Genomic DNA, 27,360 nt, shown 5'->3' with positions numbered 1-27,360 from the left:
GGCCTGCTTATGAAAGAAACAGATCCCAAGGGACTTGGGTTTGCATGGTAGGAAGTAATCTCTGTCAGAAACTCTTAATAGCTTATTATATTTCATTTGCAAAAGTCAGAGCTAAGCACTGATTTTTTCAGTGCTAATAAAAGGAGCTGGTTTTATACATCTATTACCAGGAACATGTGCTGTGTGAGGAACAAGCACTTATACACAGAGGTGTAGGATGGAGGGATGACCAAGGCGATTTTAAGTTCTTTCAAGGAATTTAGACTGAATTGCTTTCCATTCCTGGTTCTTTTTAGCTGCTCTCTTCTAGAAATTGGTCTTTTTTATGCTTGATGAGCTTGGAGGAGAGCGTGAGAGATGCAGGCTGGGTGTTGCAGACAGGACCACGTCTGAATGTGCTGAGTGCCTGGGGGGGCGGGAAAAACATGAGAGATTAAAAACCCTTTCCAGAGAGAGGAGGTAGTTCAGTGTGGGGAATTCATCTGGGCCACCAGCTTCTTTCACCAAGTCCAACGTGGGTGCTCAGGTTTGTCTTCTAATGGCTGCAGCCTAAAAAAATGGGAAAGTGCAAAGGGGGCTTGGTGAGGTTCAGATACGGGGGAAGACACAAGTGCAGGAACTTTAGAGCTCTGTGAGAAATCCATATCAGAAAACAATGTATGGCTGGGCAGTGAAATCTATAGGCCAGTCTTTCTGTTGAGTTTGGAGACTGTGACAATGGGCATATGCCCAATGGACCAGCTGATATTATTAGCAGATGGACTGAAGAAGGTTCACTAAGTCCTACCTGCTTTGCTCCCATTTAGGGAACACTTGGCTGAAAGTTCCACTGGCCTTCTTGTAAGGCAGAGTTGTGCCTTCTAATAGTTCTGTATTTCTTGCAGGGAGCATTCCCAGGAAACTTGCAGCTGGTGTTTGTCCTGCGACCCTCCCGCTTTATCCAAAGGACAATCGCTGACATTGGCATTAAACTCTATCGAGATGACTTTAAAATGAAGGTACCGGTAAGCATGCATTTTTTTTGCCCATGTGTTTCCTTTATCTCCATGTCTGCAGTTCTTAGGTGTCAGCAATTTCTCATAACCCAGTAACTGAAATTTGATTGCAAGTGGCAACTGGGAACTTTGATTGAGGTCTCTATGATATATATATAATAGTAATGCCGAAGGGTTAATTACCAGTGGGTGTTTCACAATATTTAATGGAGATGTTCTCATGTGGAAGGTCGGTCTAGCCAGAAAACGTGAGTCATTTTTTAAGTATTGACATCTTAACTCAGAGGAGCCATTCCCCAATGTAGTCCGAGGTAGATCTTCTCACTCCTAAGTAATTAGGACTACAGAGCAACGAAAGGCTAGCGCTGAATTCTGCGCTATTTTGTGTTATCCATGGCGCGGCTGACAGTGCCCCTGTTAAGTGCTTGCATATTATTGCCTATTCTTCATGTCTTTTACGATCCCCATGCCCTCAAGATTCAAGGTTTGTTTTTTGCTTCTTTTTATATGCATCTGGCATATACTGTGGGTTGATGACAATGTGATTTGAAGCAGGTTATCAGTCCTGAAAAAGTTTTAGATTATTCTATGAGAGCTCTTTTGGGACTTGTTCCTAGCTGCATGTTTGCATATGATTTCAAAGTATTTTATAAATAAACCTGAATGGTGATTATTAATAGTATTTCATCCTGGAACAGATTCATACTGTGTTCCACAATTACTTTACAGGAGTGATTTCATATGACTGGTTTGGATTTTACTTGTCATTTTATATTGTTTTTGCAAAAGACTTATGGCTCTCCTCCAACAAGTTCTAGCTCTGTTAATACCTAAGTTTGAAGTTCAGGTGTTTAAGACACTTCATGCTTCTGCTGAAGTAAGAGACAGCAGCCCATTTATTACAATGCATACAGAAAAAGAACCACAAATATTCATCTGGTTATTGTGGATTAAATTGTAACATTGACTGCAGTTTGGCAAGGGTGGCTTTTTGGTAATTAAGATGCAAAATTATGTAAAAATATATGTTTGATTACAAGATAAAATCTTTTAATTTTATAGTACCTTAAAAAATAGGTATTCCCATATTTAAATAAGCCACAATCTGTTACCATAGCAACTGTAGCACCAGCGACTGCAGCCTGGAAAGGGACAACTTATCAAGAACTAGCATTTTCTAACAATTCCGCATCTTATATACTTTTAGCAATTTATTTTACGACACTGTTGCATTTCAAATCCAACTTGAAACAATCAAAGTTGGAAGGGAGGTTAATTCCAGGCAGGGGTCAAGCACTGCATTAAGTATTAAGTAGTCATTTTGTTACAGGCAGGAAAATCAATATATGAGTTTAGTTTGGGATTGTCTTGGACATTCAGATTTTGAGCCATCTTGAGTATGTCCACACAGCTCTTAGAGAACAGTCTTACAAAAACTAAGAGCACAATATGCTTGCTGCTAGATCTCCCTGCCTCATGCCCAGAAATCTGTAGACAGCTCATGAGATTTATATACAGGCTGTCCACGTGGGCCTGATGCTGTTACAAGTTGCTCAGGGTTGTGCTGAAGATGTCCTAAGCTCCTGGGCTCTGCCGTGCTCTCTGGAGGGGCCTTCAGCTGTGTTTGCAGCCCATCCTAAAAAGATTCTCTGGATATGCCCCTGTGTAGCTCAATTTCAGAATGGGTAGGTTAGTGAGAGCAACTTCTATTTGTCCCCATTGAAAATGGCATGCCACATAAGAACAGAGCCAGAGAGTTCCTTACTCGAGGAATTAGGTATCGTCAGTACCTATCTTTAGTATCAACATCATCTTTTAAATTGCTTGCAGGTTGTTTGTTCATACTGTGCATTTGGCACTATGTCAACATTAATGTCATAACTGGACCATGGATGGGTTGCATTTCTTATCACAATTATAAGCGAGTTAAGGCCAGGACATGAGCTTTCAAAAGGGGCTTCAGGAATACGGTGTGCATTTGTTAAGGAAATATTTGTTAAACGTTTTATCTGAGCTATCAGACTGCAAATATGTTCAGTGAAATAGATTTGCTGGGTTAAATCAACACTGGATTGAGTAGCAGCCAGAGGATCAAACAGGAGCAGGAAACAGAGGCTGAAATAATAAACCAGATACAACACGAAAATGCAGGATTTACATACAAATGTGGTTAATAAAATCAACTGAAGTAAATCTCTACTAGGATAATTATTTGATTAAATATCATTAGCCAGGAGCAAGACACAGAAATATTGGAGATACACCAGCGTTCATCTGAGATAAAGACAAAACCTGGGAATTCAAAAGGAACATAGCCAGAGATTTACCTAGGGAACCTCCTATCGTGGGAAGGGAATTAAAGCATCTTCTTAGCATACACAAAAGCCTGAATAATCTTTCCATAGCAGGCACTTCCTTGATCTTTATAGACTGTGACTTCTCTCAGGTAGCCTAACCCATTGTCTCTTCTTTCTCTTCCATCATGGTTTAAAATGGAATAATACCAGTGAACTCTGTGGACATAAAATGCCACAAAAATGACACAACTGAAAGGAAAATGTTAGTCTCATTTCAGCACTTCCCTGGATCAAGTGGTTGGTGTTGAGGAAACTGTCTAACATGCCTACTCCTCTTTTTCTATGTAAATAACAGCAATCTAGAAAATATAGAAATTACGTCATGGAAGTTTGTGTGAACGTTATAAATACCATACTTTTGCTCTTGATGCATGTACAAAATGACTGCACCCTCAGCCTAACAAGGAGCAAGATAATGTCAAATTATGGTTAGTTCAAGAATGGCTATGTACATGTTGAGAAGACAAAATCTAATGGAAATTGCATAAACAAATACATAATGAGAACTTACTGCCTCTTGTGGAACTGCAGTTTCATCATATGTGTTTAAGGCACACCCAGATCCTAGGAACAATGATTGAAAGGCCTTGTTATTTCTCTCAGTCCAGTGTGTTTGGATTCATTTCAGATCATCATGTTAAATTCTGTCTCTGATCTGCATGGCTATATTGACAAAAGTCAGCTGACCCGGGAGCTGGGAGGAACCCTGGAGTATGGCCACAGTCAGTGGATACATCACCGAACGGTGAGTGGTGGTGTTGTTCCTACACATGTCTATACCCAGAATTATCCAGATGATGAATTAAGTAGTAACTCTCTGGTTTTATTTCAACCCACAGATTCTACTAGAGATTCCTGGAAAGAGGCAATCCATTACACAAATAGAGAAAGTAAATTCCCTAAAAGTTTGTAGCAGAAGTAGTAATCTGTATCCCACTCTTGACCTGGACTAGGGCTGAACAGTATTATTATTCAGCAAGGCCCTTTGGCACTTTCCTAGCTTTTGAATAATTGATGAGATTCATAGGCCTTCAGCTCATCGTTGAAGTTGAACATATGCTTTAGCACTTTGCTGAAACAAAGGTCAAGATTCCCACTTTAATGATTGATTATGTCCATGTTTTTAAGAGAAGAAAAATACTCAAGATGATAGATTTCATTTTCCTTTGTTTTCATTTCTGTGCTATGTAAACATTCATTCCAGCTGGGACTTATTTTGAGTAACCAAAGAATAGTTAATTGTAGGAAGGCAGAAAGATTTTTATTCTGTTGCCTTTGAGGAAACTTGTTACAGGTTTGATTGTTTGTTCCCTTTTGGGGTTCATTAATGCATCAGTGGATCCTTCAAAACAATGTAAACAATTCACTATGGTGCCTAGAAAAGGGGACCGTTTACAAAAAACAGACCCCGAACTCTGGCACTTCACCAGCCAAGATATTGTCTCATCGAAGCAAAAACAGGCAAAGCTGGGTCCTGATTGTGGAAAATGAATTGATTTCCCAGAGACTGTATGCATTGTTTGCATCCATCTTTGTGTGTCTACTTGCAAGACTGGCATGTTAGAGCTCGCATCAAAGTAACCCCAATGTTTTGCAGTGTTCTGAGCAGCCTTGGGTTTGAGTCTGTTGTTGCTGACCCGCAAGTTAGGTCTAACACTTGGAAAAAGAGCTTTTCCTGAGGTAGCTTTGTTAAGTCACATCACTTTTGTCACTTTCCTGCTATGATTTTCTGTGCTTCATTGTCCATATAAAATTAAATTTTACTCTCCTTGAGAATCATCAAATATTTCAGGCTTCTAAATATGCAAATACAGAATCTGAATTTCCTCTAGCACAGATTTGATACATTTATAGCTGTGTTGACTACAGTCAGGTTAGGATTGAGAAAGGTGAACAGGCTTACATGTTAAATGTATTAAAAATATTGAACTGTCCTTGCAGGATGGGTGAGTCTCAAGGAATCATCTATAGGAGCTTTCAAACAGCTGAAGTAAAAAAAATGAGTAAAAAGAGGCACAAGAAAGGCTGTATTGTTTGTTAATGATGGGAGTTTACATAAAGCATGAATATATAGTTTAGTAAAATATGTGAATAAAAGTGAGCCAAGATTTGAGGTGAGTCTGGCTATGTAATCCCCAGATCTTTTGGCTAAACTTGTTTGAAAAACTTTTACTAAGCACAGAGACTCGGAAAAAAAAAAAAAACAAAAAAACCCACCACAGATAAACTTAGATATATGAAACAATTTATTACTCATACAGGCAGGAGAGGGTGGGGGAAAGCATGCTATTAAGTGAAACACTGACAACCTCATGGTACGTGGTGCAGTTGGCCAAGGAATCTCTGCTGGATAAGACGTTGCCATCAGGGACGTGCCAGCCTCCCTGGCACCTTGAACCAGCCTGATTCAGTCTTGCTGAGCTGCTGTCTTCATCCCCTTTGCTGCTTCTCTTAGTGTTCTCATATCTTGTTCTGACAGTGCTTTTTTCCTGAAATGGCTTTAAACTCTTGCTAAATTATAGTGACACAGCAATCCCACTGCATTGTTTGTTCTTTCTGCTTTCTTAACTTGAATGGCCAAGAGCCCACGAGCTTCCTTGCCCACAGAGTACAGTTTTGGCTTTTAGTAAATGCCCTTTGGCTATGGATGGCTCTGGCTGTGTTGCAGTTAGAAGTGAGACATTTCAGCCAACCTTAATCCAGTAGTTTCGGTGCTGAGAACAGCAGGCTACAGCTGCTAAGCGCTAAGCCAGAGCACATGTGGGTCTGTACAGGCAGGCATGAATTTCTGGGAAAACAGGGAAGACGACTATGAACCCTGCTAGCATTGCCTCATCTGGGGAAGTTTTGGGTCATGTATGTGCAATATAATTTCCCTCTCCACCTTTTCAATGATGATCTACCTCCAGTTTGTTTTTTACTGGGCACACAGCATAATTTTAACTGTTATGGTTACAAATGAGGAATTCCCATCATTGCTGGAGAAGGGAATGTGACTTGAAACAACTCTGTAGTGTTTGACCGGGTGTAAGAGCATTCTTAGTGCTGTTGACTGACTCAAACCATTGGGTGGTTTAGATCAAAAAGTGTAAAGAATGAAGAGCTATATGGGACAATACATCTTTCAGGAAATTGGGGCACGATCGTGAAAAACATCCCATGCAGTTACTTGCTAGTAATACAAAGGTTTTAATCACATCTCACAGGTCCGAACAATATATTCTACTCCGAAAAGGCAGCACTCTTTTCAAGCCTTCCTCACTTCCATTTCCTTCAGTAAAACCACAGATTTCTGACAAGATTTGTGTTGGTGCACACAAGTGAAAAAGAAACAGCAATAGTCCAATGAATTTATGTGTTTTAGCTGTATTTGCAGCAAGCTGTTCTTGTATTTGTGTACTAATATGAACAGATAGGAGAGAGTGATTCAAATGCATTGAGTACAGATAGGCAGGATGGAGATGCACATTTTCAGAAGTCAGGGGCAAGACAGATTGCTGCTGAGTGAACAATGGTTGTATAAATACAAGTGTAAAAAAGGTTTTGTCCTATGTACTTTTGGAGTCTCTTCAACTTAAATAAAGCCTTAATTAAAATTTTAAACACGGCAGAATTTTCCAGCAAGCATGGACAGAGGATCTGAAGTTCCGTTCCTGGCCTTGAAGCTGATGTACTCTGTGGTTTCATTATGTCTGTTAAGCTCTGGGAGTTCCCCATCTGGTTAATGGAGATGATAATACTTGTAGACCTGTGGAAAGATCATTTGTGACACAGGATTTAATTTGTAACTTTTGGCATATCCACCCAAAAAAGGGCCCCGTGGCCAGTTTTACAGGCATGTAATACTTGCAGCACAGTGTGCCTGACAGACTAAGCATTGTTAAAGGGCTAAGGGTAAATAACCAGTCTGTGACTTTATGCTCTTGCTTTTTCCAGGCTATAGAAAACTTTGCAATGACAGTAAAAACAACAGCACAGATGCTACAGACCTTTGGAACAGACCTAGCAGAGACTGAACTTCCCAACGATGTGCAGTGCACAGAGGAGCTCCTCTCTGCACACATTGACCACCATAGCAAGCTGAAGGTGAATGTTGTCTCATGACAGCTCCATCAGTGTGACACATGATTTTTGATTTAACAAAGTTTTCTGCCATCACTTGGGAGTTGATTGTCTGGAAACCACTGCAGAGGAGAGAAAATGGGCTTCAGGAGGTTGATTTGATTCAACTATGAAAAAGGACTTTTTACAGCTTCAGGAATGATAAAACAGGGAAAAGTCACTTCTGATATATGAGAGGGTGCGATGGGATCACATCTGGACTAGCATGGGTTCCCAGTGAAGACTTTATCAGAAAGGATAAACTCATGGGGGAGCAGATGTAGAGAACATCTGCGAGGATAATCCAGGAATAGACAGAATGATCTAGCTAGATGATGACTGTTGTTATGTTTTTTTAAAAAAAAATAGTTGGGGCAAGTTTAGCTTTGCAGGCTAAGGCTCAGAAGAAAACATTACTGCTGTCAACAAACACCTTAGGTTAAATGCAAGAGATAAAAATACTACTTAAGCTATATTAACACAAGAACAAGTTCTATGCAAGAAGTGTGCAGTGATGTGGGGATTCCTCAGCTGACATGTTAATGTTTGAGCCTCATTGTCCTTTTCATTGCTCATCTTTCATGCTGGGAAGACACATTCTTCTGTGGATGACTCCTTGATAGCTGAATGTACTATGGCTCAGCATCTCACAACATTTCTTAAGGAAATTAGTTGCTCACTGAACGATCTGCAGCACATTCAGTTTGTGGTAGAAACTTTATTCTGCAAGTTGCCCAGTCAGAAATGCAATCTGCTCAGAAGTTACATGCTATTCCTTTTCTCAGAAATATATCTATATTCAAAATGAATAGATTTAGTGTCTACATTTCTAGGAAGACATATCATCTTTGGTAAGCATTTCTATTTTGCTCCAAGTATTTAATACCTATGAAAGAATCCTCCTTTAGCATTACTATATTGTCCATCTACGAGATGTGAGTGTTATTAGAATAAGTACATAAAATTTGTTTGGCTTTATTTTTTTTTTCCCCTCAGGATGAGCTGAAACTAGCTGTGAAGCAGGGGGCCACCCTACTGACATGCATTAGGGAGCCAGTCACCCGAAGCGCCAACAGCAAACTCAGTCCAGATGAACTGGAAAATGTGGCAACAGTAGAAAGGTCAGTGAAGCTATACAACCTTGTGTAAGTTGCTAATTTATTCCTAAGAAATTACCTACGGGTAATTTAAATGATTTAAATATGCAGACTATTAATTCCCACTGGTTCAACTATTCAGAATTTATTGGACAGGTAACTTGGAGAAGGGAATAGCTTTGAGGAAGCTACTTGATTAAACTGTCAATGCAGGTTCAAACAAGTCCTGAATTTCTTGGTAATTTTTGGTTGCATCACTAACTACCTGGATGAAGATTTAATGTGGGACTTACTTTCTCCATAACACATGCATCCTCCAGACTTCTATGCCTGGTTAGAATGTGGCGTCTGAATCCATGTGAGATGAGAGGGTATGTGGTTGTGCATGTCTGTGGAAACACTGGGGGACGCACAGATGAAGACGATACTCTGGAACATACCCCTTCACAGCTGCAGAGAAAGAGAAACCCCTGTTCCTTCCTACAATGCTAATTATTACCATAAAGCTTTTATTTACCATGTGGAAGTTTCTACTGTGCCATGTGATGCAGTGGAAAAGAGAAATGTCATGCTAGTGTTCCAGCGTGTCTGCATTCACTGGGAACAAAGGTGCCAAAAGTAAAGCTGAGCTGCTATTTTTCACTGAATACTTTAAAATCCTTTAAACGGTCATACCACAGGAATTTGCGAATTCATCTTGAATTCAACAACTAGCTTTGATTAAAAACACATTTTTCAGGGATATGTTGAAGAAAGAATGTAGTTTTTGAGAGTATTAGGAGAGAGCTATTGGTATTTGTCACAATAACTTGATGATTCCAGCATTCGCTGGGCTTATAGAAGATCAGGCCTGGTCCCCTGCCTGCCCAAAGAATGCCCGTTTACTGAAATATAGGATATCCAGAGAAGACTTCATTTTCATATTTTTCTTTTTAAAATGTTCTACTTTGTAGTATAAGTAATAGATCATTGAGAGAGTGTGAGGATGACTCACTAGTCTGGTGCCAGACATTTACTCAAGATGTATGACACCTTGATACTAATTTCTTTGTGAATAAATGTTTCATCATTTACACAAAGTGAAACAATGTCCATGGGAGGCATTATGAGCTTCTAATCTATTGTTTTTAATGGACTGGGAAAAATGATTCAGTCCTTGCCTATTTCTGATGGTTGAAGAAAATGAACAAGTTGTAGAGTTCTGCATTAAACATTCCTTAAAATAATGATTGCATCATATTCAATCTGCATTAGCCTGGGGTGAATTATCTTTGAAGAACTGAGTGGAAGCTCGGGAGAGAGCTGCCTTTGGTGCCAGCGCATGGAACAGCTCTGTGTCCCTGTTGTGGGTCAGGAGGCAGGACTGCAACTGCCACAGCGGATCCATGTAGTTGTCACTCATCAGCCACACTCCTGCCTCTACCACTGCAAATTTAATTCTCTTTTGCTTAAGGGAAAGCTGACACAGAGCTTTCTTACAAAGGTGTAGGCTCCTCACCATCTCCCTACTCTGCTTTCTGCCATCTAGTTGGTATAACTTGAAAAAAATGAACTATAGCAAAAGAGCTCTTTTTGTTCTAATTTCTTAACAGGTTGTTGGCTCAGTTGGATGAAACAGAAAAGGCTTTTGATCAATTTTGGACCAAACATCACTTAAAACTAGAACAATGTCTGCAGCTTCGACACTTTGAATATGATTTTAGAGAGGTATTTCATTTTTTTCATTCTGTCTAGCCTTCTCTGGTAAATAAGGTCAAATTTTACCCACACCTAGAGTATACTGGCAATCCAAAAAGGAGGTTGGGAGAGAAGCCATTCATTATGAAATAGGAAATAGATATTAAAAAAAATAAATTATTGACAGCTATCAGATATCTTACAACATTTTAATAAGGCACATTGAGGAAAGTTCCAGCGCGTTAGGCCAAAATGTGAAACACCAAGTTCTTAATAAATCATTTTGCATTTATGTGTGATGTTACCAAATATCACCTCTGGGATGGTAAGTTACTAATGCCACCAGAATCAATGGAACACAGTTCAGAAAGTCCAAATGTCAGCCCACAGGCTGGAGTAATACACATTCTGGAATAATATAGACTCTGGAGTTACAGGTCTTTAATACTGTGTGTGCCTAAATACATAGTGAGAAGCAGGGCAGCTATTTGAAGAATAGTTGATTGTTGCCTTGTTCCTTGGCTTTTCCATTTTGGAATGAACCGAAAGACTTATCCTGAGATGCAGACTCTTCTAAAATATGTAGGTGAATGTTTAGAGGCCACAGGTTTGTTATAATTTCTTAGTATCTTGTGATGGCATTTTGCGTGGTCTTTTGTGGTGGTGGTGGTTGTGGTGTGTGGTTTTTTTGTTGTTGCTGTTGTTTTATGTTTTTGTTGTTGCTTCTTTTTAGGTAAAACTGACATTGGATAATCTCATTGAAGCACAAGCATGTTTTGCTGACATTGGAGACAGTGTGACTCGAGTGGAACACCTCCTAAGGGAACAGAAACAACTGGAAGAGAAAGGACAGGTTTGCACTCAATATAGTACTCTAGCAGCTATAGATATGATCTTCTAGACACTTCTCTGTCACTGTCCTTACATCACATGTATTCTCTTTTCATAAGTCATGATTTTAAGTTGTAAAACTCATATTCTAATTATCAGAAGCCAGTGTGGTTCAGACTCAGTGGTTCTAGTTTGTTACTTGAAATGCTAGAATCCAGTTAAAAAATTGGTATTTCAAACCAGAAAAGGCTAGGTCCATCTTTGGAATCTGAGAAGCTCAGAATACTTAACAGGTTACCTTGGCCGGATACCTTGTAAGACCATTCTATTCACACTCCTAGCATTTTGAGGAACACCCATGCTTTCCAGTAAACACCCTTCTTTTCCAGACATTTACACTTTGTAATTCCATCAGCTGGTCAGCTGTGATTTATGTCCTATTTTGTATTATTAGAAAGCATTGAACAAAGGAGTAAGTTGAATCAGAGGAGGATGCACGTGAACAAATGGAAAAGCTGATCTTTCTTAAGAATAGGATTAAGATTGGGAAATATTGTGATCTTTTGATCAGTTGTGCTGCAGAAGCCTAAAGGAATAAAAGTTATAGTAGCATGCATTTTCCTTCCATTGACCACATCCCATAAGGTATTGAGGTTTGCTCTATTCCTGTTAGCCACCTCTAATTTCAGCCTATTGTGACTAAGCTTATGTCAGTAGGATCTGAAAAGTTTTCCAAAATATATCTTGGAATCAAAAATAAACTAAAGCATTATAAGTCTGGAAATTAGTGAGTGAAAAAATATAGGTATTTCGATTATTGGGAACTTTGCAGGGAAACAAAGCTTGTGTTTAATGTCCCCTGCATGTGAGAAAGAAGGCAGCATAAGACTCACAGAATCACAGTTACCACAAAACGATAAAGGCTGGGAGGGGTCTTTGGAGGTTGTTTTCTTCAATGCCTCTACTCAAGCAGGGCCACCTGCAGCAGGTTGCCCAGGAGGGCAGCTTGTCCAGACAGCTTTTTAATATCATCAAGGAGGGAGACTCTGCAACCTCTCTGGGCAACCTGTTCCAGTGCTGGGTCACACTCACAGTAAAAAAATGTTTCCTGGAGTTCAGACGGAACCTCTTGTGTTTCAATATACTCACTGGCAGCAAAGCTGGTCTTCAATGTAAATATAAAGTACAACACATTAGGTAGGTTAATACCCCAAACCTTTACTTCCAGGCTACAGCAAGGATTACAGAGATTAGTTGTCTTTATTATGTATGTCATTTTAAGATCTAACATTGGATTTTTTCTCCTTAACTTCACAGGAACCTTTGGAGAAAGCCCAGTCTCTAGCTCTCCATGGAGAACAGCTCATCCAAAATAACCATTATGCAGTTGACTCCATTAGACCAAAGTGTGTTGAACTCAGGCGTATTTGTGATGACTTTACCAATGAGACCAAGAAAAAGTACGATATTTTGGGAAAGTCTCTTGAGCTGCATAAGCAGTTAGATAAGGTGAGTGAACCTTCTCATAACAGCCATGGTAAGGTTCTACTGAAAATGAATGTTGTTATAAGCTAAGGTAATTTGGATGAAGAGAAAAAGTATTTATTTCTTCTTTCTCCATTTAATTTGGAAACTGTTACTATAAAAATCGGAGCAGTAGCTTCCCATAATTATGGTCTTAAAATGATGAAAAATAGGCAATAAAACTAAGAAAAAAATGATCTAGGCTTAAATTTGAAAGGAGAACCAAATGTATTCCAGTGTTTAAAAATTAACAGTTTACTGCTTGTTCAGTCGTTTTCACTTTCTCTAGCTAGCAAAGCAAGCTAAATGCTTTGAGAATGTTGGCATGCTATTCCAGCCTCATCTGAAACAGGAACTACCAAAATTTTACAGTAAAAACCTGCTTTGGAGTATTTTTAACTGAGTTTTATAGGCCTAAGACGTTTTTGGGAGTCTTGATATGGTTCAAATATTCATTTTTGGTTTTGGATAAATGTGCGATTGAACATCAAAATAGGGTAGTACAGCTGACAGACTCGATTTGCAGCAACCACAGTAACACTTCTCCTCTTTGCTCAGAATATTATTATTTTACATGTTACTGGACTATCTATCCCATGAGAGCTGAACTGAACTTGCTGTTGTTTTACACGTCTAGATGGGGTGACTTGTGGCCTGGAACTGCTGGGTGCTATGAAGTGACATTCATTCCCTTTAGTGGCATGTTAGGTCAAATCCGTATTTCACAGAGTAGAAGCAACACTTCACAGCATGGCCTGTCAGTGATGATGGAGTCCTTCTTGTCCCATTTTTCTTTAAAGGCAAGCCAGTGGTGCGAAGCTGGAATCTACCTCTTGGCTTCCCAAGCAGTGGACAAGTGCCAGTCACAAGAGGGAGCTGAAACTGCACTTGTTGAAATTGAGAAGTTCCTGGTAACAGCTAAGGAGCACCAGCTCTCTAACCCGAAGGAGTTCTACAATCAGTTTGACTTGATCCTCACCCCTGAAATAAAGGTAAAACCCCTCAGATATCCATGCACTCACTTAGAATTTCAAAATTACCAATTGCCTGGTGCATGAGAGTATACTGGGCTACATATTTGAGTCTGCTCAAATATGCCTCTTTCCCCACACCAAAAGGGCACAGAGGCGAGCACTTGGGGGCAATAAGTTTTACTCAGATGAGTAGTTGTGGAAAATGTATGTGATTATCTTCAGAGTAGTGCTAGAAAGACTGCATGAGTCACCATGTCCTACTCAGTGAAACTGAGATCTGTGCAGAGTGCATGGGCTGGGCTGCATTAAACTGCGGCACAGTGTGATCTTCAGTTCTAGTCTGAGTCTGGGTAACATAATTCCTTTCTTAACTTGCTCAGTCCAGCACTGACAACCATCTATTGTTTACCTGTTTTTTGCCTAGGCCAATGCCCAAAGAATTCTACAAAAACTAGAAGATGTACAAGAAATGTTTGACAAGAGGCAAGTAAGTCTGAAGAAGCTGGCAGCCAAACAGACCCGGCCAGTACAACCTGTTGCCCCACATCCTGAATCTTCCCCAAAGCGAGCATCACCAAAGATTACCAGACCAGCAGGAGTAGGTAGGCCATACACAGCTGCTTTCAAATACATGCCAATGTTTAGTCCATGTGGGCATATTTAATTTTTGTTATCAGAATGAAGACTTGCATTTGATGTTCAGTGTCAGCCTTGCAGGCTCAGCTGTTAAAAACAAACGTGAAATGTCTCTCACTGCAAACATACAAACAAGGGTGAATTAAAAAAAAAAATCAGGCTTCTCTTCCTAGGTCTAATTTACAGTGTACATTTACATACTGTTTGTCAGTATCTCTTATATTGCTAATTCTTGAAAACCCAAACCAGGCTAGTCACTGCAAGTATGCAAAGTAAGCATGAGAACCTCTTTTACATTGCATATACTGTAATGTGAATATTTGCCTTTTAAAGGGTCACAATTCCTCAAGTTTCAGTCAGATACTTGCAAAGGTGAAGGGCTCATTAGCGACTCTGACTAATTTGTGCAATTTTTGGTTTTTTCCCTCTACATAACTTCATTCACTTGCTAGTGTCATCCTCTACCAACTATAAACATTGAACATTGCTTCTGTTTGGAATCTACTGAAAGTTCCTGATTTGAGGTTAGCATGTGCCATTAACCAAGTTAGCTATTTTCTGCAAAAAGACCATGGGGAAAGCTAATCTTGGAGACCAGCTGCCCTGTACTTGGTAGCAAGAAGGGTTTGCCCCTTTTCAGCAGAAATGGTTATAAGAAAGTAAAAGATGGAACCTTACGGCTTTTTAAAAGGGGAACCTTTTGTAAAAAGCCTTGAAAAAACTAATTTGTATGAAGAGTATGCAATAAACTTTGCTTTCTAAACAGGAAGATTAGATGAGCAGTAGCCTGACCATTTTGATTTCTAGGCATACTATAACGAGGTCACACAAATGTCCCTGTTGCTCTTCTCTGCTCCCCAACACTCATCCTTTCTTGCCATGGAAGACCATCTTCTTCCAGTTACCATGCCAATTTAACATCTGTGCTTTTTTTTCCCCCCCCAAAAAACATGCCAGCTGTGTTCTTAACATACAGTTGCTACCTCAAGTTTCAGCTTCATTATTGGCTTAAGGCAAGCTGAGACCACAATGCCTTTGAAGAGGTCCTGCTCTGCTACCCATACATCCTCCAGCAATGTGTTCCCCTCTTCCACTGTTGTTGGCAGTCAGTCAGCTGTACAAGTTGTGATTTACCTTGAAAACTCAATGAACTGACTGCAAAAATGTAGTACTTAATTTTCCATTGCATGAGTTAGAAAAATATGGGGAGCTCTGGAGGTGACATAGCCTGATCACCTGCTCAAAGCAGCACTATCTTCAAAGTTGATCACATTATTCACTGCATGGCCACTAGTCCTGAAGCAAAGGAAGCTGCAGAGAAATGAGGCTATGGGGTCAGGTCAGAACTAGTTAGTCCTTGTTAGTAGTAGTACAGTTTCAGAGTTGCTTTCACCTACTGTGAAACTGCATCTTCAGGCTAAGAGCTAGTCTTGCATTTCAGTTCATGCATGCGGTCTCTGTGTTTGGGTTTCTTGAACCTCTTTCTTGTCATTTTAGAGCATTTGCAGATTTTTCAAAATTTAACTTTAAAAAATAGTCAGTAGTATATAAATAACAATGCTTTAGGTTTTGATTCTTGTTCATGCTGCCAATCCAATACTGTCAGCTCTTTCACAGAAAACCATGAGATGTTCCATTGCTCTGACCCTTGCACTGCAGTTCAGTGTTACATCATACAGGATAACTGTGTGACAAAGATTAGCCTCTGATGTCCTGTTGCAAATTAACAGGTAGAGGAAATCTATTTTAAAATGTTACTTGAGTTCTCTGAGGAGATGCAAAGTGTGACCCAGCCCTGTTCAGACATTGATAAGTAGACCATAGCATCTCATTCAGATTCTTTGTGCCTAAAGATGATTGACCTAGAGCACCTCTGTACAAAGAAACAGGAGTCCCTGGCTATCTACAGCTTATCCTGGGGCTCAAACCCAGTTATTTTAACTGATGTATATTTACATAAAATGCATAATGTCATCCTTTGGGTATTATCCAATTGTCCACTACAAAGAGTTATACTTTGAATTTCCTGAGTGCCCTTTCCCTCAGAATGCTCAGGCACTTAGCAAGTACTGGTAAGTATGTCAACCTCTTTTTTCAGAAAAAAAAATCTGAAGCACAAATAAACTGAGTGATTCACCAAGGGGCTTCACAGTCTGCGTCTGAAATGTGGCTGAGAATAGAAACGGGGACACTGAGTCCTATTCCAAGCCTTGAAAATGAGGCTGTGAAATTCTGTTCTTCTTGAAGCTACCCTCTCTAGGACATTCCTCTGTGCCCTTTCTTCACATTCACAGGATCAGTGCAGAATCAGCATTTATTTATGGGGAGAATTTATTGAGCACCATCTTGGAAAAATTAAAGAGGCTAAGAGCACCTTCTTGAAACAGATATTGTAACTCACTGTTATTTGTTATCCAGGACATACCTGAATATTTCTAAAAGCTTGCAAAATAGAATATGACACCAGGAAAATACCGTGTTCCTAGGCTGTGTAAATACAAAGGCAGGCAAAGGCAAAAAAATGTAGTCAACAGAAATAGAAGAACAGAAAGAAAGGCTTTTGTCCCCAGGCAGCAGATGTAACAATACCATGGCAGCATTGCAATGGCTGGCTGCGACAGGAAGAAAAGTTACGTTCATTCTAGAATAGATTTTGTTGTGTTTTGTTTTTACTTGCTGACTCTCCATTTCCCTAACAAGGAGTGGTAGGGAAAATTCAATCCAGTTCAGGGTGCTAATGGAAAAATCTTAACAGATGCAAAGGCCCAGGCATGGAATACTCCATTATTGTAACTGAAACTCTTCATTTTACATGGACACTACATAGGTGCATACAGGTAGAGCTGATACCGTGTATGACAGAAACGACAGATTTCTATCAGGGAAATGACTGTGACATTTTCTTGTGTCTATGTCCTTACGGTCTCTGGTGACTCTTTGCAAAATCTTAGCCTAGTGAAGAACCAGAAGGGCAGCTCAGAGCTGTGCTGTAAACTCACCCTCACCCAATGCTTTTCTGTGGCTCTGGAAATTCTGAAGCAAAATTTTAAATTCATCCCATTTTTGCATGAAGCTTTTGGTTTCGCAGATGATCTTGTAAATTTCCCAGGGACAGGCCTGTTCAACATTGAAATATTAGTACTGGAATTATCATGATGCTCTAAAGTCTATGCCAGCTGAACTTGGTGCACATTTTAGCTGTGGGAATCTGCTTAAATATCATTCACAGATCAACCCAGAAAACGCAGAAAACCCTTTGCTGACCCTTTTATAATAAATGCCTTAAAAATATATAAGTAGTGTATATGACTCCTTATTTCAAGGAGAACTCCATTCATGCCCAATGGAAGCTGTTTGAATACTGCTAAAGGCTAAACTTGTCCCTATATGTGTCAGGAGGAAAGAAGTGGCACTTGATGGAGAAATTCCCTTGCTCTAGTTCACTTCTGAGGGCATCATTTTTGATTATTTTACTACATATTTGTGGACTGTGTTTCTGTACAGAACTCCTTAGCTGGAGTGAATTGGGATAGGTCCACAAAGTCAAACCACACAGGCTGGTATTCCCTATGGGCTGTCAAGCATAGTGGGATAAGCCACAGAGCTGTAAAGGATAATATAAGTTATTAGGGATGACTGTAGCATTTCTCTGTTTTAATTTGCTTGTAATTCTCCCAAACTCTAACTCTTTGACGTGAAACTTCCCCAAAGGCTATCTTCTTCAGCCTGACACTTTCTTGGAAAACTTCAGTAAAAAATGGTTTGGTCGCCCCAGTGAACAAGCCTAGGAAAATTGTCTTTTAGTTACCTTTGTGGTGAGAGCTGGAACGTGACAGTACAAAATAGTTTTGTCGCTTCCTAAAGTGTCCAGATTTGGCAGAATTATAAGCACTTGCAAAAAAAACCAAACTCAGTTCATACATGTTCATTATGTATGAACTTGCAACATTTTGGCTCCTATAGTCTCATTTCCTTTGTTGTCAGCAAAAATCTTTGGGAGTCAGAGATGAAATATGTTTCTTATCCCCTGCGCTGTGTGTTTCCTTACAGCGTGATCTTGCAGCAGCTTAAGCCCTTATTGCAGCGCTGTGACCATCTCCCTTTCCTGTCTCCTCTTTGCCCAGCACAGCAGCGTGCTTGGGACTCTGCTTCCCCCTCAGTACTTATGGCCACTTAACTAGTGAGAACAAAGGAGGGAACTGAAAACTGCCGCTGTGGGGTTTTTTTGTTTTGTTTCTGCTTGTTCAGCTCCTCGTCATCCAGTTCCATGTACAGCAGTGCTAACAAAAAGGGAGAAGTGTGTGGCCAGAAGTTGGGAGGAACAGTACCAGTTCAGATGGGTTTAACTGTTCCGGACTCAGCCCTGAAACTGTGGCCACCTACTGCTGCTTTTACTGCTGCTGACATGGGAAAGAGAAGCTGGTGCAGTAGGTGTAAAGCTTTCAACCCTGTTCAAAAAAACATGTGGGTGTTAATGTGATCCAACTTAGTGCAATTTGGGGAGTTTTATTTTTAATAACTTGGGCAACTACATAAAGTAATCTACACTGAAAGAAACAGTGAAAGACTGAAATCAGAATTGCTGGGCAGGGCATGTGCTCTTGAACATGTGAAGTGGCATATTATACACAGTAACCTGAAAATTCACTTCTAAAAATGTCAAGTTACTCTCCCAAAGTAGTGTATTCTCTTTTGATCTTTATCTATGGAACTTGGAGATCTCAGTGTGGTTGATAAGAGCCTGTTAACCTCTGAGAAGTGTTGTGAAAACAGCTCAGTAAATATTTATGAAGCACTTGAATTGTGAAAATTACTATTAGAAAAAAAGACAATTATTTTCAGATCAGGGATTGGAATAGCATATGGACAGTAAGGCTCTGGGCCCTCACTAGGAAGTACAGATAAACCAAAATAGTGAATAACTGCTCATTAATTAAGCAGTTTTGATTCCATGTGCTGAATGAGGCAAGGATTCTTCAAGGGGGGTGGGCCAAGATGCCTAGCAGGAAAGAGGCAAAATTAGGGTTGCACATGTAGCTTTGCTCCTGGCATCTCCTGTCTTCTGAATGCTATAAAATATTCACCCAGGGATTTCTTTGTGTGCAACATGGATGTGAAATACAGGAGCAGAGATGTCAAAATTCCTCTGAGCTCATTAAGCAAATAACATGTTTAACAGCACATTGCACACACAAAATCCATGACTCCCCCCTACAAGCATCTCAGAAGGCCAACTTAGAACATGAAATTCATATGGGGGAACACAGCTGGAGCCTTTTCAGTTCTTTAAATAATAAAATTGAAACTGGTTCCATCTCAGTTAAATGTGTATGACTGCTCATTGGATCTATTCCAGCATTCCTCATAGTCACTAATGTGTAACACTCACTAACTAATAACATCTGGGTAGAGGATAAAAGAAGAGTGTCTTGCAAGAGTCTGGGGATGTGTGCAGGAAAAGTGAGGCTGCAGAGAGATTAGAAGACACAGAAAAGATGGTGCATTTGATTTTCATTAATGGTTTTGAGAAACCACCAGTTTCTATAGTTCAAGATATTTCTCTAAATGAAGTAAAGGAAAAGATGCTTTCAATTTTGCAGCTGTAGGGCTGCTATCACACTTGGGCAAGTCTGAGGAAACCAAGTAGTGTGTCTCCTTGCAGAATAATATTGCACATACAGGGGCCTCATTCTATGCTTCTTATATGGGCAGATTCTCATGGGGTTTGACAGCAATTTTGTTAGAGCAAAAAAGTGTAGATTATATTGCCTAAGGATGGAAAGGACTTTCTGTATTAAATCACTGAATGATAAACCTTAGATGCTTTGGTATTTCTTTAGCTGCCTAAGCATGCTGATTTGTCATCATCAGCATTCAAAACCACTATTAAGTAATTAATTATCTTCGAAGTCATGTTCCTGTGGGACAGCATAAGCTGCAAGCCCAAATAAGCAGTTTAGCTGGCTAGTCATTCCCATGCCTGTTCTTGCCAAGGGGCTTTGATTCTGCTGTAGGTGGTTAGTGAAAATCCACAAACTCTTCCCACAGAGCAGATGGGGAAGCATGTGGTTGGGAAATTCACATGAGCTGAACGTAAAGCATGGTATGATACTTACCGGGGGGACTTTGAATGTCTTGCAAGTGCCGGGTGTGTGACATAGCCTTTGACTACAGGGTCATCTCTCTTGCTAGCCCATGAGTTACATTTGCTCCAGCAGGAGCAAACTTGAGGCCACTTACCCAGAGGCACTAATCTGGCTGTGTCTGAGCACCTGGGAGCTGCACACAGTTCTGTTTGTGCCTCTTTGTGCAATGTAACCTCCCTGAGAGATGGTGCCTGTACCCTGCCGTGCAGGAGCGCAGTGGGCAAATGGGTGAAACTACAGCCTTTCCTCACAAGCAGCACTGCCAGTTGTCCTCACTGAGTACAGTTCAGTCCTGGAGTGGCAGAGAGACTGCAAGGAAACATTGAGCACATGAGTCTATGCCCTTTCCTAGCAGCTTTAGGGACAGTACAGCCCACATTACCACTTGCTCTAGGCTAGGTAATAAAACAGTAATTCCATATTTATCATGCAATTTCTTAATAAAAAATTAGTAAGCACTACTAATGCCCCATGGGAGAAGCACAGTGATGCCCCAGCTGAATGCAAGTGATGGACCCAAACCCTGCTTTACTGTATTATATAGATCTGTGCAATAAGTTTACCTCTGCATACAATGCCCTTTAACAATATTGGCTTTAACAGCAGCATCAAGGAATTAAAAATGGTAACGAGTTCAAAATTAAATCTTCATTACTCTTTATCCAGGGGAGTACTGTGAAACAATAGGATGAAAACAACCTTGAAACTATGCAGACCTTAGATTATTTACAGATAGCTATAGTTTTCCTTTGTTCCTGTGCCTTTGTTCTTTCAGTAGGCAAACACCACCACTTCCAGCTTCCTCAGCAGCACGGTAATGACCTTGAAACAGCCACCTGTAGTGAATTTTATGCAAGAATTTCCCTTATAAAATATTTCCAGTTCCACAGTAATTAGTGCAATAATAATTGGTAGGTATTTGGGCTGTTTCTTTCTAAATGACTCCAGAAACTACTTAAACATAGTCACATGCAGCAGTCTCTGAATATGGGCCAGTCACTAACTCAAAAATGCTCTGGAGCACAACCGCAAACAGGTTGCTTCCTCTTTTCGATTCATTTCTGGGTCAATTGGTTGGGGAAAGTTCACTGTTTCAATCTGAATCAAATTCTCCCTTGAAATGTAAGCAGTTGGATTGGACTGTTTCCTTATCTTGTACCTGCCCCCTTCTTTCTGAAATGTCATATTCATGAAGCCAAGACTAAGCCAGTAAACAGAGCAATTTGCTGGATCAGAGTGATCCACCACTGTGGATGCATCATCTTTCATTTAAACTGCCCAATGCTCTCTTTCCTGGATCGCCTGCAGCTGCCTGGGTTTGTGAGCTGTGATCCAGACATCGAAGTAATAACTGATTTCCACGTTTTCTGATGGCTGATTTCAGCCATGATTTTCATACCAGAATCAACCATTCCTTCAAGCTAGAAAGTTTTCTGATTAATGAATAGGTCAAAGAACTTGGTATTGCTGACGATGCCATTCTTCAGCATAAGTTCTCATGTTTCCTAAAGTTATCTCATTGGCTTCCATTTCTTTTAATAACACATCCCGTATAAATAAAGCTTGGGCATTAGCTTTGTAGAGCAATCGAATGGATTGAACTCAGATTTAGATACGGTAAGTGGACATTGGCAGCATTTCTGAGGTATTCAGGACTGCCTGGTGTGTGGGGAAGAATATGAAACAATATCTTTGTTTTCTTTAATTGAATCCAGATTTTTGTGATCAAATCTTAGATTTTTTTTTTTTTTTAATGCTGATTTTTCCAGGTATCAATAGGATATAGTTGGGAGAAGCTCCAGGAGAGAATACTTTTCAGTGCAATAGGCATGATCACAGCCTGTGTCTCATTAAGATTACAACAGATGAAAATTTAAGGCTAAACAGAATCTTCAGGATGCATTAGTATGGAAAAGAGTGAATTTGCTGATGCTTGTAACCAATTTACTCAGGGATTCATGGGGAAAAACATTAAATGCCTGTTTGAAAATTTATCGAATAGTTGATGAAGGTTGGTATTCTCATTTTGCCAATGGCAGAAATCATCCTCCCTGCAGATTAGAAAGGTAGGAAGCACTTTGACAATACAGACAAATAGCTTATATTTGCTGCATTTTGCTTCCCCTCCTCTCACCCCTGGGTTTCAAAATATCAGTACACCATTTTTTGGGTGAAATAACAATACCTTTGAGAGAACAATTACTACTTTACGGAAAGCTTTCTTTGGGATGGGAAAAAGGCATCTGTTGAAAGTAGTGCTTAAAAATCAAAACAAAGCCCCTGCTGTATATTCTGAAAGAGAGTGATGGAAGAACCAACTAGAGTCAACATTTGCATTTCAGCTCAGTCCTGGGAACCACAAGAATCTTCTGCTGGTGGATTATAGCTGCTGGTGGCTGCCAGACTTTGCTGTTCTGTTGAAGAAACTTTCTAATATAGAGTAATTGTGAGGAAGTAATAGGCATGAAGTGGGCATTGCCAAGTCTTCATGTCATTCAGCATTGGATAAAACCAGGACAATTTAGGAAAGACCTGGAGAGAAGCTGCTTTAATTAATTCTCTTCCCAGCTGCATGATCAGGCAGTTGAAGAGATAGAGGGTAGAAGAAGTGTTATTCTATTGTCTATGAAACTTGTACGTTGTCTTTTTAACTGCATATAATTTGGGTCTTTCTATGCTTTTTTTTTTTAAACTACATTCAAAGAAGAATTTAATGACAAAGGCATTTGAAAATTTGTTAATGTATTTCTTTAAAAAAAAAAAAGTCATCTTCAGTCCTCTCCTACATGAATCTTTTGATACTATGTCTTCATTCAAAGACATCTGCATCTTTTCTATCACAATTCTCAGTTTCACCCACAGAAGAAGAAAGTGACCACCAAGACACTCAACGCTGCAAAACATTAAACTTGGGAAAGCATCTTAAACAGAATATTACCAGATGCATTTGAAAACACCACCTTTTATTTTTGGAAAGGTTCTTGTTTAATTTGAAAGTTTTCCCAGCATAAAACCAAAAGGGACTTCATCTCAGAATCACAACAATTTTGTTCTTTGTTGCCTGACCCAGATTCTTTCATCATTTCACCTGGTATTCATATTTGTTTTTACCACGACACACATGGCTGCCTGTATCAGTTCAGCAATTAAGGAGAGCCCTGTTTGCCTTGTACTTACACAACATGCACTGTGAACTCATTACCAGTTTAAAACAAAGATACAAACTGTAACAGATTATTTTCTACTCAAGCTAAATATATGATTCTCCCTTTTCAGAGTTCATTCTAAACCCTTGCTTTGGACAGCAGTCTCAGGATAAGTGGTTATGTTGTTACAGATGATTTTCTAGTATTATTAGACAACTAGCTGTCAGCTGTGGTTTACAGAGCCTGCAAGGACCAAAAAACCTGACGTGATAGAGTATATTCTGAAATAATTTCATTGGATTCACTGTCATTACACATACGGTCACAGTGACTTGCTGAACACCTGTATGATTACTCCTTTGAGACTTGTTCATGTGCTGAAACCTAACAGGGAACAATCCTTTATAATCCGATATAAGCAAACCATTACCAGAACCAAAATTTCCTTTATTTGGGATCCCACACAGGTACCACCACCTGAGCTGAAAAACTATGCAAGTGACAATGACCCAGCTGTTGATACAGCTGGCTGACATTCACCTGTGCTACCCTAAAGATGATGGCCAGGGAGGAACCCAAGCCAAATCAGAAACCAAGCCAAAGCCTAGAGCTGAGCACCAAACACTGTCACCCATCCCGTGCACCAGCTGGTCCTTCACCGCTCCAGCCACAGCTCAGTTCTCTAAGCCAGGTCTCAGTTACTGCTGGCATGACAGGATCTTTGCTCATCGCTTTCATTAGGAAGTAGGATTTCGACTTTTAGCACACATTTTCTAATGTTACTTTCTTTTTGACTCCTTCAGCTACCAACAGGAGGTCCACAGAAATTTCCTGCCCTCCAAAGTCCATTTCTGAAGTAGAGTTATCAAAAAAGAAAAACATTAAGAAGACTAAAGGTGGAATTAAGGTAGGAATATCTATGTTTTGGGGACATCCCATATTGTGAGAGAACTCAGAACAATATAAATGCAGATTTATGTATTTATACTTGGAATTAAAAAAATTGAACATTTACAAGGTAATTCTCTGGTAAGCATTTTGTTTTTACACTTCATGTTGCAGTTTGGAAGTTACTCAGATGACAGTGTTAAAAAAGATTTATACTCAAGTACATGGAAAACCAAGTTACACTAAAGTAGAAACCACTTGCAGAGGATGAAAGGGGAAACATGGAGGGAATGTCCAACAATAATACATTAAGGTGCATCCAAAGTGCCCATCCTCCCTTATAGGATATGAACTATTTTGTTTCTAAAACTGGAATCTTATTCCAGCCCCTCTGAAGTTGTGTTATGATCAGAATTTTACAAAGTTATATATTTTTTCTCATTTAAATATTTTCTAGGGGTAGTTTCTACACAAAGGAGAAAAGACTAGACATTTTAATACTTAAACCAACCAAAGAAAAACTCCACTGTTACCTGTTGCTGCATAGGCAAATAACCTTCAGGAAAATGTATTTTGCTTTTTTGTCTCTATGATGACATTTGTCGCATTCTTGTTCCTGCAGCAAGATTCTGTTCAGCGCTGTTTGGACATCCTTATCCTTTCCTCCCTGTTCCCAAGCCCTACAGCATTTCAGAGCCCTGCCCTTACAGCAGAGAGCCTTCTGTTTGAGCTGTGGAGACTCTCTGCGATAATGAGCTCTTGAGACAGCTGTTTGGCCTTCCTTGCGTATTTTAAGACTGGAAACAGAAGGATCCAGAAACTTCATTCATCTGCAATTCTTTTAACTCAGATGAAGTGCAGCTGCATCCTGAAACTTTTCATTTGCCCAAGCTAGCTGAAGCAGCCTTTTTCAGAGGCCAGACTTCATTTTTCTTATCGAATTCAAGGAATGCCTCATTCATCTTATTGAAAATGTTTGGTTTAAACCATGTAAATATACCTGTGAATGAAACAGGAAGAGTACCACTGAAGTTGTATTCTGAATGGTCTGTGTACAAATGTTTTGGAGCTTTGCCAACATCCACTTCACTTACAAATTTACCATGACAAAAATCAAAACACAGAGTGCCACTCGCTCACAACATTTTAAATAATAACATCCCTTTGTCATAATTTTCTTGCATCTTCCCTGCATAAAGATTCATATTATTAGTTCTTTAGGTCAGCATATTGTTAGAATGATAAAACATGCAATTTAAGGTATGTTTGGAGAAAGAAAAAAAATGAGAGGGCCCCAACTGTATTGAGGGAAATAATACAACTAATCTATATTGATATATATAACATAAGAAAAGCAGTTGGGTAGTATGTGAGAGAGGTATTCTCACCAGTAATGCAGGTAACCAGTTGCGTTTGTCCCACAGTTAGATATATGCAACAACATGCTACAGGCTTTACAAAAACATACATTCATTCTTAAATCTACTTTCGAAAACTACAGTGCAAATTATGCTTACTCTCCTTCCCTCCCATTGCAGCTATAAAATTTGTTTGTATTTTATCTGTTCTGATAATAGTTTGGGTGAGGATAGCTGATGAATGGATTTCATCATCATCACCAACCAGCTAAATAATTTAGCTATATAGAATACAAGACAGACCACGGCTTTTTTTTCCCCCAGAATCAGCCCTTAGAAATGAAAGTGCTCAGGAACTTGAAGACTTTACTGGAGTTTAGATATTGGGTTGGATTGACTGCAAACTCAGCAGCTGAGTTGTTTTACTGAATTTAAGAGAGTGCCTTTGAGTAAGCCCAAGTCCCACTTTTAAAGCTGCAGGCAAAAGGAGGAAAAGCCTGCTTAAAACTGGCCCAGAGCACACTTGAAATGATCCAACTCTGCAAGACTGGACAAGGAAGTAGGTTAATGTTTATAATAATATTATGTAAAAATCCCCAGTTCATTTCAACCTGGGGACAGACTTTGCACAAGATAGATGCCCTGGACTTCTCCATATGACACTGTGCAAAGAACTCTGAAAAGGTGAAGTCTTTGGGTTGGGTTCAGGCAAGAAACAAAAGACGTATTTCAGAGTCTAAGGAACAGACTGTTACACCTCTAATTATCTATATAAGGAGGTAATTCACCTGCTGTAGTGGAAGAACATAAGAGACTTTGCCTGGAGTCAGGAATGCCCCTCATGCCACTACTGAGCATGGAAGCAGAAAAATATAGAGGAGGTATTCTTGATTTATTACCTGCTCATCTAGAATTCAATTATTTTACCTTGTCCAGTGATTTCTAGACTAAGATTGGGTTTTTTACTCTTTTAAAGAGTAAAGTTCTCTAAATAAAAGCATCAGTAATTAATATTTTCACTTGTAATGTGTCCTTTTTATTCAGATTGAAGTGATGCATGAAGCTAGTCAAGGAGGATCTAGCAGAGTCCTGGTGATGAGTGAAAGCGATGAGAACTTGTCAACAAGGAGGAGGTAAGGCTGCACACGTTTTTGTTCTAAAATGCAAATAACTGCATTTACCGTACAGTCTCTATGACTTCTTTGAAGTTCACTAAGATTAATAAATAATTAGATATAATCAAGTCACTGAAATGCTCATAGCCATGCATGTATACAGAGTCTATCAGCTGGAAAGCAAGCAAGATTTATCTTTTGCTTTGAGTTGGGGGCTTGGGGTTTTCTTTGCAATTTTTTTCTTAGAAGCATTAGTTACATGACATGAAAAAATAAGTCATTAGAATAAGCCTTGCACATATTTAGGAAAAAAGCAGCGTTAAAGGTCATTGCATTGTGTTCAGGATATTGATATTTGATTATATACCTCTGAGAAGCTTCTGGTTTTGTAAATGCACTTACCTTTTCTCCCTTTCTGCAAAGTCTTGAGAAAGATATTATTAATGATGTACTCTAAACCACCAAATACTTAAGCCATTTAGTTTAACAAAAAGTACCAAGCAAGCCCAGTTAAA

General features: G+C 39.5%; 1 protein-coding gene across 1 annotated transcript in view; it reads left to right on the top strand.

Moving 5' to 3' along the window:
- Positions 1–27,360, top strand: part of MCF2L2 (MCF.2 cell line derived transforming sequence-like 2) — a 141,175-nt gene that overhangs the window by 35,173 nt on the left and 78,642 nt on the right. The window contains exons 5-15 of the mRNA XM_065639965.1: positions 885–1,004; positions 3,981–4,097; positions 7,289–7,438; positions 8,450–8,574; positions 10,143–10,257; positions 10,961–11,080; positions 12,376–12,567; positions 13,383–13,574; positions 13,981–14,158; positions 24,288–24,391; positions 26,775–26,863. Of these exons, the coding sequence (XP_065496037.1) occupies positions 885–1,004; positions 3,981–4,097; positions 7,289–7,438; positions 8,450–8,574; positions 10,143–10,257; positions 10,961–11,080; positions 12,376–12,567; positions 13,383–13,574; positions 13,981–14,158; positions 24,288–24,391; positions 26,775–26,863 (1,502 nt within the window). The remainder of the gene's footprint in view (positions 1–884; positions 1,005–3,980; positions 4,098–7,288; positions 7,439–8,449; positions 8,575–10,142; positions 10,258–10,960; positions 11,081–12,375; positions 12,568–13,382; positions 13,575–13,980; positions 14,159–24,287; positions 24,392–26,774; positions 26,864–27,360) is intronic.

This window comes from Caloenas nicobarica, chromosome 8 (assembly GCF_036013445.1).
Source record: "Caloenas nicobarica isolate bCalNic1 chromosome 8, bCalNic1.hap1, whole genome shotgun sequence".
Classification (NCBI taxonomy): domain Eukaryota; kingdom Metazoa; phylum Chordata; class Aves; order Columbiformes; family Columbidae; genus Caloenas; species Caloenas nicobarica.
The sequence above is the reverse complement of the archived record's forward strand: the minus strand, read 5'-3'. Positions and strand labels throughout refer to the sequence as shown.